Source organism: Crocuta crocuta, unplaced genomic scaffold (assembly GCF_008692635.1).
Source record: "Crocuta crocuta isolate KB4526 unplaced genomic scaffold, BGI_CrCroc_1.0 scaffold69, whole genome shotgun sequence".
NCBI lineage: Eukaryota > Metazoa > Chordata > Mammalia > Carnivora > Hyaenidae > Crocuta > Crocuta crocuta.
This window is the reverse complement of record NW_027551576.1, coordinates 1,899,777-1,916,651: the sequence shown is the minus strand read 5'-3', so window position 1 is coordinate 1,916,651 and position 16,875 is coordinate 1,899,777. Positions and strand designations below refer to the sequence as shown.

The 16,875-nt window shown below is 47.7% G+C and overlaps 1 protein-coding gene across 2 annotated transcripts in view; it reads right to left on the bottom strand.

Annotated features, from left to right (window-relative positions):
• The window catches only part of SLC6A11 (solute carrier family 6 member 11), a 128,553-nt gene extending 114,906 nt beyond the window's left edge, over positions 1-13,647 (bottom strand). The window contains exons 1-2 of one of the 2 annotated variants that reach the window (XM_077751505.1): positions 13,518-13,577; positions 10,156-10,246 (exon numbers count right to left, since the gene is read on the bottom strand). In XM_077751505.1, the coding sequence (XP_077607631.1) occupies positions 10,156-10,217 (62 nt within the window). In that variant the 5' untranslated portion in view covers positions 10,218-10,246; positions 13,518-13,577. Of the gene's footprint in view, positions 1-10,155; positions 10,247-13,517 lie in introns of both variants that reach the window. The other variant, XM_077751504.1, reaches the window with a different exon arrangement.
• Positions 13,648-16,875: the final 3,228 nt, after the last annotated feature.

The window sequence follows — 16,875 nt, the reverse complement described above, 5'->3', positions numbered from 1 at the left end:
AATTGTTACGACAGACTCAAAGTTTGTGTTCCCCCAAATTCTATGTTAAATCCTAATCCCCAAGGCGATGGTATTAGGAGGTGGGGTCTCTGGGAGGCAATCAGGTCGTGAGAGTAGACCCTCCTCATGACACTAGTTCCCAGGGAGTCCCCGTGCCCCCCCCCCCCCCACCACATGAAGACACAGTGAGAAGATGGCCATCTATGAACCAGGGACGAGCTTTGAAGACACACCAGATCTATCAGCACCCGATCTTGGACCTCCAGCCTCCAGAACTCTGAGAAATAATTTGTTGCTGAAGCCACCCAGTCTGCGGTATGTTTGTTACAGCAGCCCAAACGGACTAAAACACATATGTATGAGTTATGTATATCTGACACGAAAATGTATCACATTTATGTAGCTGTTGTGTTTGAATCAACTTGCAACATTCACTACTTTTGCAACCAGTTAAATAGGAAATAATTAGAATAAAAAGGACACAAAGTGTCAATGTGGGTTTGCTTTGCTGCACCTCCAGAGAGCCAGGAAGGGCGCCCAGGCCCGCTCCCTCGCAAGGAGGCTGGTGTGGCAGACACCTGTACATCTCTCCCTGCACCCCTTCATTCTGGGACCCGGGAGCCTCCCTGGTGGTGAGGACTGAGTGCCGAAGGAGGTGATTCCTCCGGTCCACGGGAACCCTCTGTAGGAACAGGCAGCTCCTCCCCACCCCACCCCAGAGCTGGGCCTCAAACCAGGGCTGCCCTGGGGGCAGTAAGAGCCAAGAGTTTTAAGTTCTGGTCTACCAATCCCTCAGCTTCTCCAAGGTTATGTTTGTTTAATGGGAAAATAGCATTTTTTTTTCTTCTGCCTATCTCACGGGGCTGATATAAAAAATGAGATCATGTTAACAAAAACAATTTGTATGATAAATAAATAATGACTAGTAAGGTGAAACCAGGGTTGTGATTAAGATTTGTCATTCAGAGCTCAGTTGGTGAAGCATCCGACTTCGGCTCAGGTCATGATCTCATGGTTCATGGGTTCAAGGTTCCCCCCACCCCCCGACATCTGGCTCTGTGCTGACAGCTCGGAGCCTGGAGCCTGCTTTGGATTCTGGCCCCTCCCCTGCTCACTCTCTCTCTTTCTCAAAAATAAATAAAATCATTTTAAAAAATTAAAAATAGATGTGTCACTCAGGAGGGATCATTATAATAAATGACAACGTATTCAGAACACCTCAGCTCCTTTTTTTTTAAATCATGAAATAATCATGTTCCTGGCTCTAATTTTTTAGCTCAAATAGTACACAAAAGAATAAAGCAAAAAAAAAAAAAAAAAAAAAACCCTCTCTCTTTCTACATCCTTGCTTGCCCCCTTCGCACCACGTTTAACAGCCTCCTGTGTATCCGTCCAAAAACATTCTATGAAAATAAGGCATGTACATATATTTTTGATTTAANAAAACAAAAAAAATAAAAAAAAAAAAAAAAAAAAAAAAAAAAAAAAAAAAAAAAACCCTCTCTCTTTCTACATCCTTGCTTGCCCCCTTCGCACCACGTTTAACAGCCTCCTGTGTATCCGTCCAAAAACATTCTATGAAAATAAGGCATGTACATATATTTTTGATTTAAGGTATTATATACAACCTTCTTCACTGTGCCTTTTCCACTTAATTTTACCTTAGAGATCTTTTCCGTATCAACACATTTTCTGTTCATTCCTTTTTAGTAGTTCTCGCCAACATACCACAATTTATCTAATCAGTATCGCATTTCACAGGTGTCCTTTTTTTTAAAAAAAAAAGATGACAAACAACGTTACCGTTGGCACGCTGTTCACAACCAGAGTGTGGCCTCAGTAGGATAAAGTTCCCGAGTGGAACTGTGGGGACAGAGCACACACGCCCCTCCCCCACGCCCCCAGGCACTGACGGTTATGGCGAAGTTGACTTCCACTGCCCCGTAAAAGCTGCGAGAGAGTCCAGGCCTATTTGCAGCCGCCCCTCTGCCCATCGGGAGAAGCCCACCGCAGCCCTGTGCCGGCGGGTAGCTGGAGGCACCAACACATCAGGGGGCCATGGCCTTTCTTTCTCAGGGCATGGCTTGGCCAAGCAGAATTACCACCATCCGCACGAGACTGTTCCCGCCCCTCTGCCCTGACGGGAGGGCACCCCTCGCCTCCTGCATGCCTCTCTCCAGGCAGAAACCTCAGCTTCATGCACTTGGACCAGAAAGTGCCCCCACGGTGTTGCCTCCTGTGTCCACCTGGCAGCGCGGATGGTCTGTTTTATCCCAGGCTGGATTCTGCTCGTCCACGGCTGGGGCCTTTGGAGGCGTCCCACAGGGAGGCTTCAAGCCCTCTGCAAAGGCACCAGCGCCCTTCACCCTCGGCTCTGGCCTTCCTGGCTGCCGGCTCTTCCCCAAACACCTCAAACGTTGTCCCGCCTAGGGGCTGTTGGGTTACACCTCCTGCTACGCCTTCAGCCCGAGGGCGGATCCCCGACATCCACATGGCTGCCTCCCTCCCTTCTCTCAGGTACCTGCTCAAGTGCCACCTCCTTAAAGAGGCCCTCTGTGGTCCTGTGACACTCGTGTTCCCTGCTTGCTTTTTCTTCAGCAGAAGGATCCTGACTTAACCTAGTCCTTTCTGCGTATTTGACTGTCTGCGATGCCAGGTCTTCCAGAAGAGTATTTTGTTCCATTCATACTGTGTCCCGGAACCAACAATGACAGCCGACGTAGAGTCTGTGCCTGAGCAGGTGCTCCGGCCGCTGCCGACTTCCTCAGCACAGCCCCCTGCACCCCCAGGCCCCCCAGGCAGGAGCGCTGCAGGTCAAGTTCACAAGCCTCAGCATACAGCTTCGGCTCTGGCCTGGGGTCTGTCTCTGCGATCGATTTTCTCCACCTGGCATGCTGTTCACTCACTCCACTGGCACACACACAGACTTCTATTCACCCTTCAAAACCCGGCTAAGCCTCATCAGCTCCATGGAGCCTTCCCCACAGCCCAGGCTTCCTCGTCTCAGCCCAATGCAACCATCCTACAAACCTGTTGCTTTATATTTCAAAAGGATTTTTGATTTCATTATATTTTTACTTTCCAGCTTCCCCCCCACCAAGCTGTGTGCTTCTTCAGGGACAGAGAGCACTGCCCCTTCATCTTTCTGGCTATTGATAAGGTGTCCAACACCTAGTAGGTTCTCAGAAAAGGTCAAAAGAACAATCAAGTGAAGAAAATGCTCTGAGAGGTCTTCAGGTCCACCATGAGGGGCAGACCTGGCAGATGAGACTTCTCTAAGGATGCTGAAAAGACTCCATGCAGACTTTCAAAGAGCTGGATGACATCCCCCTTGAAAACATCAGCTACCATATATTGAGCACTCGCCACATGGAAAGATAGACTCCATCTCTTCTAAGCCCCCTGAAAACCCCGAGAGTTAGGTGCTCTGCCAATCCCATGTTCAGAGAAGCAGATGGAGGCTTAGGAGGGTAAGCTGCCCAGGGGCATGCACTGGGCTGGTGGAGGAAGTGACGACTTAACCCGGGTTCTAGAATTTGCCACTAAAGTCTACCCTGTGCACGTGAAGGAGGTAATATACCGGGAGTGGGGTATAATATACCGGCAGAAGTAGAGGGTGTCACACAGTGCTGGGTTCTGACTTGGGGAAAGGGTGTGGGGGGCCCTTCTGAATGTGGGGGAGGAGGCACGAAAGCTGCTTCAGACACACGGGCTGACTCTGCCTGAGGATCAGCCATGGACCCGCACCTGAAGGGGGGCACCGGGTCTCCGTGCCAGGAGCGAACGCGGGCACCCCACGGACAACCCACCACGGTTAGTGTGTGTTCTCTCCTCGAATCCTCCCAGCAATCGGAGAGGCTGCCAGGGCAGCGAACAGGACTCATTTCCATCTCACAAACAGGAAAAGTCAATCAGAAACCTTCCTGCTGCATCCAGGCCTTTCCAAAGGGTCTAAACTATGCCGGGCTCGAGACAGGGGAGGACCCATCCAATCCTCATCTCAGCCTTGCAGGTGGGGGTGACCATGATGGCTTCCAATTCACAACTGAGAGCCATGAACTCTGAGGGGTTAAGAAACACATTCATTCATTTATTCACTCTTGCACTCATCCATCTCAACTAATATTTGTTAAGCACCTAGAATGTGCGGGCAGGACAGGAACAGATAAGGACACTCCTTCCTGGCACGGGGCCTACATGCTAATGGAGGGAGGGGACAATAGGCGAGTAAACAAAGACGTGGGGATTTCAGGAAGGGCTGTGTAACAGAGCAAGGGGGTGGAGAGGGGCTGAGTGTTGATGTCGCTGGGATGGTCAGAGAGCGCTCCCCAAAAGACATCAGCGTTAGGATTTTGTGATAAGAAGGAGCCAGGCACGTAAGGATCTCATGCGGAATCTTCCAAACAAAGGGAACAACAAAGGCCTGTGACCGAGCGTGGGACAAGTACGCACAAAGGACAGAAGGGAGACCAGGGTGGAGGAGGGCAATGGTGGAGAGAGGGAGTCTGAGAGGGAGGCAGGGCCGGGCCCTGGGTCCGCAGCAATCAGGGTTTCACTCCAGCTCCCCTGCCTCCCAGATTTTGTGTCCAAAGAAAACCAAGTGGCCACATGATTTAGAAATAATGAAATTTTAAAATATCCAGTGAAGAGAAACCACAAAGATAAGACCACATCCTTCTGAATAAAGATACAGAACTGAAAACCCTTGGAGCTTAATTCAGGCCCAGCACACAGTAGGTGCTCAACAAACTGCTGGCTGAATGGACACCACGCAAAAGTGATTTTGATTGCACACATGGCGAACATGGACTTCCTGGAGACATGTGGAGTAATGGAACTCAAGGCCTTATGCAGACACAGACCAAAGCCACCTGATGCCACCACGGTGGTTACATACGTGACAGTACTCGATCCCGCCAGAGGACACAGGCTTCCAAGTTAGAACAAATTAGAGAAATTAGAACAAATTAGAGAAACAAACATATTTAGAGAAATGCTCAGATGTCAGATGCATAACGAGCTACTAAGAAAACCAGAATGGACTGATTTTGAAATCTGACATGAGACAGACAAATTGCCCCCGCCCCACACGCCCCTTGCTCGACCCAGAGTCCAGGGCCCATGATTTCCTCACTGGCTAACCCAATAATTTATACCCTGAAAAGGGAAGTGAACCTTTTAGACAGGGGAGGGTTGGGCCAGGTGCCCAAGGTCAAGGTGAACCCATAGCCAGTCATGGGCAGGAAAGTAGCGCCTTGGACCTGATTTTAGGGCAGTTTAGGGGTTTGTCTCACCTCTGTTTCAGGAGGGCTTGGGCGCATCCCACATTTCTAGCTCCTCTGAATGTGCAGGGTCCCTCCTAGGAATACCAGGAACTCAACGTTTATGGAACGAGTGAACGAGCAGGCAGCCAGGGCAGTCTAACTGGACCGAGCAGAGTGTGGGCCTGAATGAGGTCAGAGGCAGTGAGGAAAGGCACCGGGAGCATGCCCGAGACCTGGCCGGCGTGGGGCATCCGTGACCCAGCCACACAGGGAAACCGCAGAAAGAACCAAAGAAGAAATGCGTCTGAGGAAACTTGATCCAATACTTGAAGAGCTGTCACACGGGCAAGGAATCGGGCCTGCTCTATCCTCAGCCCCCGAAGTCAGCCGTCAGATGAATTTAAGGGAGAACCCACTCCCAGCAAAGTGTGTGTCAAACTGCTGCATGGACTGCTAGCATTCAAGGAGTGAGGGTGGGGTGGGGGGTTGAAAGGAAAGATTCCAAAGGATTCCACAGGAAAATTCATTTGGCAATGTGAGTTAATCAAAGATAACGGTGTTCTTGCCAAAGGGCACAGCTTTCTCAAACTTATATGGCCCCAATGGCTTTTCATAGGATGTTATGAACATCTCACAGAGTCTCCTTTCCAAGCTCATCTCTGGGAAAAGATGAATGAGAAGTGCCTGACAGGGGCGCCTGGGTGGCTCAGGTAATTATGCGTCCTACTTCAGCTCAGCTCATGATCTCACAGCTCGTGAGTTCAAGCCCGCATCAGGTTCTGTGCTTACAGCTCAGAGCTTGGATCCTGATTCTGTATCTCCCTCTTTCTCTCTGCCCCTCTGCTGCTCATGCAGTCTCTCTTTGTCTCTCTCAAAAATAAACGAACATTTGAAACATTAGGGGCGCCTGGGTGGCTCAGTCGGTTGAGCGTCTGACTTCAGCTCAGGTCATGATCTCATGGCTCATGGGTTTGGGCCCCACGTCAGGCTCTGTGTTGACAGCTTGCTCAGAGCCTGGAGCCTGCTGTGGATTCTGTATCTCCTTCTCTCTCTGTCCCTCCCCCATTCGTGCTCTGTCTCTCAATAATAAATGAATGGAAAAAAATTTTTTAAATTAAAAATACATACATACATAAAAGAACTGTCTGACAAAAGCATCTTATGAAAAGGAGAGTGTCACACAGGTATCTGAGTACTTTTAGGATGTAGAATTCAACACTACACAGATGATACAGATGAAATCTAATAGAAAACTAGAACCATGGGTTCATTCTCCCATGGACTTTCACCTAGAATGGCCACGTGGTAGGCCAAAATGTCCAGTTAAACAAGAGGACACAGATTAGCTGTCTCCTCTCACCACTTTGTGCCCAAATAAGTTGATGATATAGGGATATTGCAAAGGGATCCAGGAAGCAATCAGTGGCATTGGCTAGGCATCTCAGTGACAGGGTGAGTACTTGCCAAAGCTCACTCTGACCTTTCATGTAGTATTTTCAAGAAAATATTACAATATGCCTGCCTTCCTCACATGCATCTATGCATTCTGTAAACACTCTTCGGGGATCTTCCATAGATGAGCCGTAGTAAGTAAAGCCGGACAAGGTGTTGCTTTAGGACTACCGTTTGGAGAATACAGACATCAAACACATTGCACAAAAAATGATTTAACTGAGGTTTTCTATATGTGATACAGAGGAAATAAATGGTGGAAAACAATGTAAGTTACACAGAGATCTTCTCCATTGTGGGGTTTCAGGATCGGCTCTCTAAGGGAGCAAAGAGACCCTGTTTTACAGACCCTCAAAATATGCAGGTTGCAAAAAAGTCTCTGGGACATTCCTCTGGGAAATCATAGCCCAATAGGCCTGGAAGGGCCACACAAGGCCGCCTACCACAGTAACCTCTCTAGCACATGTCTTATGTATGCTGTATTTGAGACTATGACTCAGTAGGTCTGGGGAGGAATGGAGAATCTGCATTTCTAACCAGGTATTCTAATGCTGCCACTCTGTAGACATTTAAGTAACACTAATGCATCAGGCATTTAAAAAAAACCTAAATAAATGAAGGGCTATACCATGTTCATAGACAGAGAGGCTTAATCATAAAGATGTCAATTTTCTTCTAATTAACCTATAAATTCAATATACTTCCAACCAAAATCCCCATGATGCTATTTTGTTCTTTATTGTTGTTTAACCTCACAAACTGATTCTAAGATTCATTTAGTAGGCAATTTTGGAAAAGAACAAAGATAAGTCTCTACTTGTATTACCAGCTCCAGGCTGTCAATAAAAATGTGGGTGTAGTATTAACACACAATTAGCCAAAGAGATGACTGGAACAGAACAAGAGCCCCACACCAGACCTGTATTTTTAGGAAATACATGGAAGATAGCATTAGAAATCATAGGGAAAAGATGAATAGTTCAGTAAATATGACTGGAAATTTTGGTAATTTACATTAAAAAGAAAAACAACCCTGAACTCCTACATCATGCCATGTGCAAAAAATAAAATTCCGGGTAGATTATATTCTTAAATATGAAAACACAAAACTTTAAAACTTTTAACATTTATTCATTTTTAAGAGACAGAGTGTAAGTGGGGGACGGGCAGAGAGAGAGGGAGATGCAGAATCTGAAGCAGGCTCCAGGCACAGAGCCTGATGCGGGTCTCAAACGCATGACTGTGAGATCACGACCTGAGCTGAAGTCGGACACTTAACTGGCTGAGCCACCAGGCGCCCCACAACTTTAAAACTTTTAGAAGAAAATATAAAAGATTTTTTTCCAACTTTGGGTAGGGAAATACATCTTAAATAAGACACCAACTGTGCAGACAAGAAAGAACAGACTGGCAAATTTGACTTCAATAAAGTTGAAACTCCAAATGCCATAAATAAATAAGAAAAGCCACACACTGGGGAAAGCTATTTGCAGCATATTTATATCTAGAATGTGTCAAGATACTAATATCTAAAATGTGTCAAGAGTCCCTACCCATGAGAAAAGACAAACAAGCCAAAGAGAAAAGGATATCAACAGGAAGTTCACAGATGAGGAACTCAAATAGAGGAAAACACATGAAATGTGCTCCACCTCACAAGTCATTAGAGGAATGCAAATTTAGAATAGTCGGATGCAAGACTTAAAAATTCACCAGACCAAATGCTGTCTAGAATATGGATACACTACTGTCTGCAGAGTAAATTAAAACAGTCCTTCAGAAAGCAATTGGACATTACCCGATAAAACCGATCACAAACATGCACCCTGCCACTAGCAATCCCACTCTTCGGTATATGGCCTAGAATCCTTCATTCACCCACACAGGGAAGCGTGGACAAGACATTCATTCAGGGTGCTTAGTAACACTGAGAAAAGGGAGAAAGTCCAGATGTCCATCAAGAGGAGCTGGCTAAATACAATGTAGTCTTTTTGTACGTTGAAATACTATACGGCAGGAAAAAATAAATGAACCAAGGCTGCGTGTAGCAACATGGGAACATCTCAAAACCAATACTGAGCAAAGAAACAAAGTTGCCAGAAAAGTGGGTAATGGATACCATCGATATAAACCTTTTAAATACACAAGAAAGATCTAGGTACTATTTGGGAGATATAGATAGATACATAGATACATAGATAGATAGATAGATAACATATACATAGCTAATACAGACATAGTTTCTAGGTAATTTTATATAAAACTTATTATTAAACTTTATAATTACATATTAATATATAATGTGCATACATGTATCACACACACACATACACACTATAAACATGAGAATGGTAAGTCTAAATTCAGCATCATGGCTTCTAGACAGGGAAGGAGATGAATGGTATCCAGGAAGAGAATTAAAATCACTCACAAAACCACTGCCCGTCTACACTACATATCATCAGCATTAGGGTAGGGAATGTTCTTGAAAAAAGCCATACTTTTCTTTATGTTGAAAAGTCTCAGAAATCATTTAGCCCAACCTCTGACCCACAGAGGAAACGTCTCTTCAATAGCTAGAACTAGGTGATCTTCCCATCTCTACTCACAAGACCCCACGTCAGGGCCGCTGTGTACTGTTACACAGGTTGGCGCTACACAATTCTGGAGCACACATTTCACAATATGAATGATGCCCCCTAGGGTTGTGCAGTGAACCACGTTTCTAACAGTATGTGGCATCCCTGTAACTGCCAGTTCATAGTCCCCTTTGGGATGCGGATGAAGAATGCCCGCCTCTGGGAAAATGCCCTTTCGCACAATTACCGCCTGTAATGTTGGGGGGTTCGGGCACCTCCCCAACAGTGATTAGCCACCCTCCACCAGCTAAACACTTTCAGGGGTGGGTGATCACAACCTTCTAAGTACTTGCAGACAGTGCCGTGAAGCTAAGCTCTTCCTTACGCACACGTGAACCCTGCCTCTTTAGAACCTTTATCCATTCAAGTTCACCTGCTTCCTTTGCACATGACACTTCAGACACTGACAGAAGGCTCGCCTGCCCCCTCCGCCCGGAGGCTTCTGCTTTCCAGGCTTAAATACACTTTCGACTTCGCTTATGGCAAACATGCTTCATCTCCTCTTTTGTTAAAAACGCTTTTTTTTTAAACTGTCATTTTTACCAAGCATTTCCTGCCCTAATAAGGCATGCTGACATGTCATCAAAGAACAAGAAAACATTTCTCTCAGCTGCTCCTTCGGGAAACGTGTCACATCTCTGCACTGGTTTCCAAAGCAGTCAAATGCCCACAGAAGCCAGGGAGAGCGAAGCCGGAGAAAGGAAGGGTCAGGCTGTTTCCAGGGCTGGGGACAAGGTTAACTGAGCAGAACCGGGACAGAGGCCCCGCAGGCCGAGGGACACAAGTCATTTTCCACTTACTCCCAAAACTCCATGACGGGAGAGGTGGCATTCTGCAGGGACACATGACTGTGGTTGCTCATGTTCAGTTTCTGGAACTCCACACAATTCTCTACAGTGGAAACAAGACAAGAAATAGAAGATTAACCTCTGCGAGGGCTGGGCCTTGGGAAACATTCAGAGCCGATGGCGCAACCAGGGGGTTTTAACTAGCCGCTCCAAACAAACACGCCTCAGAGAACCAGGGGAGGAAAATCAATAGTTTAGAGTTTAGGAGACAGGTGGGGTCTCATTAGAACAGGAGGGAAAGCTTTGGGGGCAGGACACCGTCTCTCATTTCCACTCCATACGCCCCATCAAACTCTTCCCTCCTACGTGGTTCCTGGATTTTCTCTCATTTTTTCTACTTCGCCACGGAAGGCCTGTCCATGGCATTGATCTGTCCTGCCCGGTGGCCCCAGCAGGGGTGGAGGGACTAAAAGTGAGTCAGTCACAGCGTCCTTATGACAGTAATGCACTTGAGACTCAGTTTTCCTTTACGTAGAAAGACCCTAACCTCGCAGCTGCATCATAAAGATGCGGTAACTGGAGGAAATGGCACGAGCCTGTATGTGTAAAGAATTCCTGCTTTCTTCCTCATTCCCTCACTCGATTGGTCAATCCAAGAAAGGATTTATTCGATGTCTCTTCATTTCATGAAACTTGATGACCAAGGGGGATTTGAATTTCAGGTAAAAATATCCAACTGTTGGATTTTAATGGCCCAGATCGACCCCCTCCTCCAGGAAGCCTTCCTCAACCTCCCTCTCCTGAATCCTAAGGAAAGCAAAATTTAAAGACCCTCCAAGGAACCACCTTCTCCGACTCCCTTAATTTTGAAGAGGAGACTCTAAGGTTCAGAAACAGTCAAGGGACCACATCCATGCCCACTGCCTCCTCTATAAAGTCAGTTAGGGACAGAACTGGGAGCCAACCCCAGCCCGTGCTCCGTCTCCTTTGTTAGGATTATCACCCAGGTCTGTTTCCCACGCGGGACCTCTTTGCAGCACCCCTGTTTACAGAGCTGCGCCGCCAGACCGTGAACTCCCCGAGGGCCCCCGCACCCAGCGCCGGCCCGGAGCCCGTGCTCACTTCGCTCTGGCGCTGCTCTCTGCTGACAGGTGTACAAACCCTCTGACTACCTCCGCAGCCTCTGGAGCAGGAAGCACCATCCTACACGCGATGTTTTACACGAGTGTTCACACACTAGGAGAGAAAGGGGGCTGCAAGCCAGGGGAAGAAAGGCTGGCGGTCCGCTGCGGCAAAGCCCCCAGCCGTCGGCCTCCTTCCTGTTCCTCCTGGTGTGTACTAACCACATTCTGAAAGGAGCGGGGTCTGCGGGGACCACGGGGTCCCGAGGGGAGTCTGAAAACCTGAGATTACAGCTGCCCATGTGCCTTTTTCCAGGGAAGGGAGCCCTTAGTTTTGATCGGTCTTTACAACAGTGTTTCTCTTTTTTTTTTTTTCCCCTAGAGTAAAAAGATTTCTCAGACATCCAACATCGACAAGGCAGTTTTATTAAAATGACATTCATGTACAAATAAATGAGTTATCAAGTCCTTGCGATTATAGCACTCATACAACCGTGAAACCAGGATTAAGCTCACACATTAAATACCAACTACAGGACACAAGTCAAACCGATAGCATAAAATGGGATGTGCAGGACAATGCCATTTTGTGAAATTAAGTGCGCTTCCCGACAGGAAAGTGGGGCCAAACGGGGGGAAGCAGGGCCTGCGGAGTTCAGCTTGCCTAGTCTTCCACTGGCTACGCGAGAAGCGTACCTACCATTTTCCTCTGCTCACGCTGTGCAGTATCTCCCCTCGCAGCGTGTGGCTTTCTTAACTGGACCCCACTGACTACCGAAGCACCATTTAGAAATGACATCTCTGCGCTCTCCTCCACTGGCCACCAGCATCCTATTCATCAAGAGCCCATCTCACATTGTCAACATGCACAAAGCCAGGCACCGAAGTCTCCTGACCGTCCTCAGTGACAAGGTGGTTGTGCAGACCATCTAGAACATGTGCGTCTTTTTAGAGTGTCTTCAAACTAAACACACGCAATTAAATTATCATGGAGGACTTACAGGCCTCCAAGAATATATCCTTGAATTTTAATTTGAGAAGCATCTCTATGAAGTCCCTGGCCAAAGAAAGGTTAGGAGCCAGTGCCGTCAAGAGAGACAGTGAGACCCCCACAAAGCCCGACGGAGGGATCAGGGCAGTCACGCAGGGCTGGAAGCGACATCACCACACTGTCTAGACCTAATCTCTACTGTTCCTTATGCTGGCAACCCCCATTCCACCCAGTCTTACTGTATCTCAGCCTTCAGGAAGAAATGCCCCTTCCAGCGACAACCAACCACAGGCTGTAACACAGATGCTGAACAGCTTAAAGCATGTGTGCTAATTCCAGTCCAAGGGCCACCTGGAGCACTGATGACAAGGGTTCTGAGTCCAAGACAGGGCTCGAAAGGAAAGAGTTCTGCAATCGATTAGTGATGTCTGCTCTGAGCACGGCCATCACAGATAGGGACTGATCTTGTTACTTGCTTTCCCTGGATTTTAAGGCTCCATCTTGATAGGATGGGCAAATTGAAAAGCAAACAGCACATCAGAATGCAAAGCAATCTAAAAAGTCATCCATTCAAGGGAGTGGGAGAGTGGTCAATTCAAATTTCTACCTGGGATAGAGAGGGAAAGTAAGGAAGCCAGGTGAGCTGGGTGGAGACTGTGGTTAACTTGTGGACAGATGCCTTATCCAAAGACAACTGCTTCTCAGCCCGAGCACTGCTGCCCAGCAAGAATGTGGGAATGTGGGTCTGCTCTTGCCACATCTTTTAATTTGTTTCAAGAGAAGCTAGAAATCTGGATTTTCATGTGAGGTCTTCTGGTTCTTAAATTTTGGCAATCAAATAGATTTTTGAAACTCACTGATCACTGAGTTAAAGCCTAGTTGTCTGTAGGCTGATGGCTTGCAGCCCCTGATCTAGCCTAACCCATTCATTTTACAGAGAAAAATCTGACACCCAGAGGGGCAGGGCTCGAACCAGAGCCAGAACCCCTCTCTACCCACAGAGGGCCCAGTCTCCGTATTCGGCAAAGTGAGGAAGGAACATCCCCATTCTTCTACCCCTGCCAATTCCTGACCCAGGGCTCAGTTCTGGCTCGGGGCTCTAACCCACAGAATGCAGCCAGACCGAGTGCAGAGTGATCTTCAGCTTCAGTGGGATCTGGACTCATGTCAAGAGGCCAGGACTGATGTCCAGAACAAGGGCATACCCCCAATCCCAGGTCCTCCATCAGGACCTGCAGAGAGACCCTCCCTGGGGGCCATACCTGTGTTCCACTCGTGGCCACAGGTAGCCCAGGGGAGCTCGGTGGTGAAGCAGTTGCTCAGGTAGAAAATGGCCCATGCCAGGATGATGATGTAGTACACGTTCAGATGGGCCTCGATCACCTGTGTTGCATAGCCAATGCCTGAAAGAACAAAGGGAGTGACTTGCGTCTCTTTCCTCGTTGTTACAACACTCTCAGCTACCTTTCACAGCCGGACATCGCCCAGGCGCCATTGCATTTTGCAACTCAATGCTTACCTTCAAATAAAGGGCAAACTTTCCTCCAACATGTAATGCCACCTTCACTCGTGAACTGTCCCAGAGCTGTTTCCAAGAAAAAAACAGGAATTCCACAGCAAATAAAAAACACCACATAGGGAATCAGGAACGCCCCTACAAGGATGCAAAGTAAGGGAATGAGGTTAAAATTGCCTCTGCTATTTCAAGTTCAGCACAAGAAATCTTTAATAATCACCTACTACATGCAAGACCTAATGTTCTCGGAGCTTGAGGTCAGGTTCACACCTTGAGGACACAGTAAGAAAACACGGCCCTGGGTGGTGCTCTCTGCACATCTACCTCACCTCTCCCGGCCTCGACTTCTTCTGTAAGATGGGGCTTTCACACTCAATGTCTGTACCGCTTATCTCACAGAAATGCTGTGCATCAAAGATGCTTAATTCTATAATTTATATATTTCACTCTCCAGGACAGGTTAAGTCCATTCCTTCCCTGAACATTACATTCTTCTTTTTCTATTTGAAAGTCACCTCAACAGGCTAGGTGAAGGGAACCCCTTCCTATTTACTTTGGAAGTGATCTGGAAAAAAAAAAATCTTTTTCGTTAAGAAAAGGATTGTCAAGGGGCGCCTGGATGGCTTAGTCGGTTGAGCATCCGACTTTCACTTAGGTCATGATCTCGCGGTTCGTGGGTTCGAGCCCTGCGTCGGGCTCTGTGCTGACTGCCAGCTCAGAGCCTGAAGCTTATTGCACAGTCTGTATCTCCCTCTCTCTCTGACCCTCCCCTGCTCATGCTCTCTCTCTCTCTCCTAGAAATAAATAAAAAAAATTAATAAAAAAAATAAAATTAAAAAAAAAAAAGAAAAGGATTGTCAAGGAGATGCGCTGTTAGCAACATCGGGCCCCAGGACATGAGAGCCAGCTATGGAGGTGACTTATAAGGAGGTTGCAACAAGCATCTATCTATGCAGAAAGGCTGACTCTGAATCAATCTGAGAAAGGCCACCATAAGCTTTAGTGCTCGTATCCTGATATACAATACCCACTGCCCGAGCCTTTCTCTGAAACAAATTAAATAACTCAAAGTGAGCATGAGCTCCTATACCCAGAAAAAGGACTGTCCAAATCCCTCACTCCCCCTCACCTGTTTAATAACAAAGCTTGGAAATACGTGCTATTCCTCACCCTCTGCTCTAACAAATGAAGGCTTTAACTGAAATTGCTTTTTGCGAAATGAAGTCTCTTCAACCTTAGAACTAATAGCAACAATTCTGATCAATCCTGATAGGAGGACCACATCCATCAGACTTTGAAAGCGTCTTTGAAAAGCTTTTTGGGGGCAAGATACTTTTTTTTTTTTTTTAAGTTTCACATTGGGAAAGAAATCCTTTAAATGATTGTTGGGATCTAAGAATAGAATTGTACAGATATATATATTTTTAAAGGCAAGCAGTGGATAATCAGCCCTGCTGTATCAGGAGGCAAAAAGTGTGTGAAAGCGAACAAGAGGGTCTGTTTGCTGAATATAAATCTAAGTGATTGGAAGAAGCTGCAGCAGTTTCGCTACTCTGTGCTGGTTCACCTGTGAACCCCCGAGGACCTAACAGATGGCATAATCTGAAAGACTTCTAGCCCATGTATTTGCAGTGCTAGTAATCCTGAAAATAACCAGGTCAATGAAAGCAAGGTATTTGTGTACCCAATGGGGACTGTTGGCAAGTTAGAGTTAACACACACACAAAAAAAGAAAAAACGACTACTTTTTAAATTTTACTCACTGCAACTTTTTTTTCCCTCCCTTTTACTCTGTGCAGAACCGGCGATTAACTCAACTTACGCTGTCTTTTAGGAGGGCATTTTGTTCGGGTAGAACAATTTCCCGTATTAAAAACAAAGATGCTAAGACGAGTTTTGCCTGGGACTGCCCTCAACAGGGTTTCCACAGGTTTCTAAGAAGACATGGCAGCTACGAAAGGCTGAATCTGCAAAAAGGCAGAACTCCCTGCTGAGGCCACAGGGCACATTCCGGGTCTCCGAGTCCACTCCCTCTCTCCCCAGTGCCAAGCCACCAACACCGGCGGCCACTTCATTACCAGTGCAGAGCAGGCTTGGGGCAGCCTGGGCTTTCAGGATGAATGTCTGCAAAGAAAGGGCCTGGGCCAAGCAGTGTCCTTCTCGCTCTTCCTGCAGCTGCCCCAACAGGAAGTCCTACTCGCGCAGCCTACAGTGTGGTCCCTGCTAGCCAAGTTCTGAGCCGCCCCCACTGGGGTCTTGGGAATCTGCTGAGGGGCAGGCAGGGCACAGCAAAGAGGGAGGGAGACACAGCCACCAGCTTTTCCTTGGGGAAGCCGTGCCACCCACGAAGGCTTCACGGGGTCCCTTGCCACGCACCTACTCTCTGTCTTGCTGGTATGACAAGCGGGGACTCCCAAAGTCCCGCAGCTCCAAGACTTGGGGACTCACTGCAGACTGTCCACCGCGCTGACTCGGACGCGCCGCGGGGAGCGGCTGTCTCATCACCTTCCGTTCCCGGCCCCCCCCCTCCACAATCTCGAAGCATCTCCTAAACATTAAATCAGTGCTGTCGCTATCTGTCGGTGACTCTGAGACCCGCGAAGGAAACCCTTCGGTGCCCGTGCCTCCGCCAGACAGGCCCGAAAGGGGGACCTAGTAAAGGCCTTAAGGGCAAACGAAAGACCGGGCAGGAAACCGAACAGCTAAACGTCACCTAAGGGTTCTCCCTGCTGGCAGTCCAATCCCAGTTGAAACCAAGGCCTTGGTGTCAGAATCCCGTCTTTATTTCTTACGGGGTTACTTCTTTGACCCTTCGCAGTCTCATCTGCAAAATGGGTTTACCGCTGCCTGCAAAGTGGCCTTTAAGGACGAAATGAGACGACGGAGGTAAAGCCGAGACTGGCATTCCACTAAGCGCTCAAAACCCGGGTCCACACAGATCCTGATCAGGGAGTCCCCTTCCTTCACACCGGTTTCCAGTTGGGACAGCGGAGGCTCCAAGGGAATGTCCCCGGCCACCCCACGCTGGCACACAACGCACCTGGCGACCGCGTCCCGCGTGCTCGCGGGCGGCGCATCCAGGTGCGAAGAAACGTGCACATGCG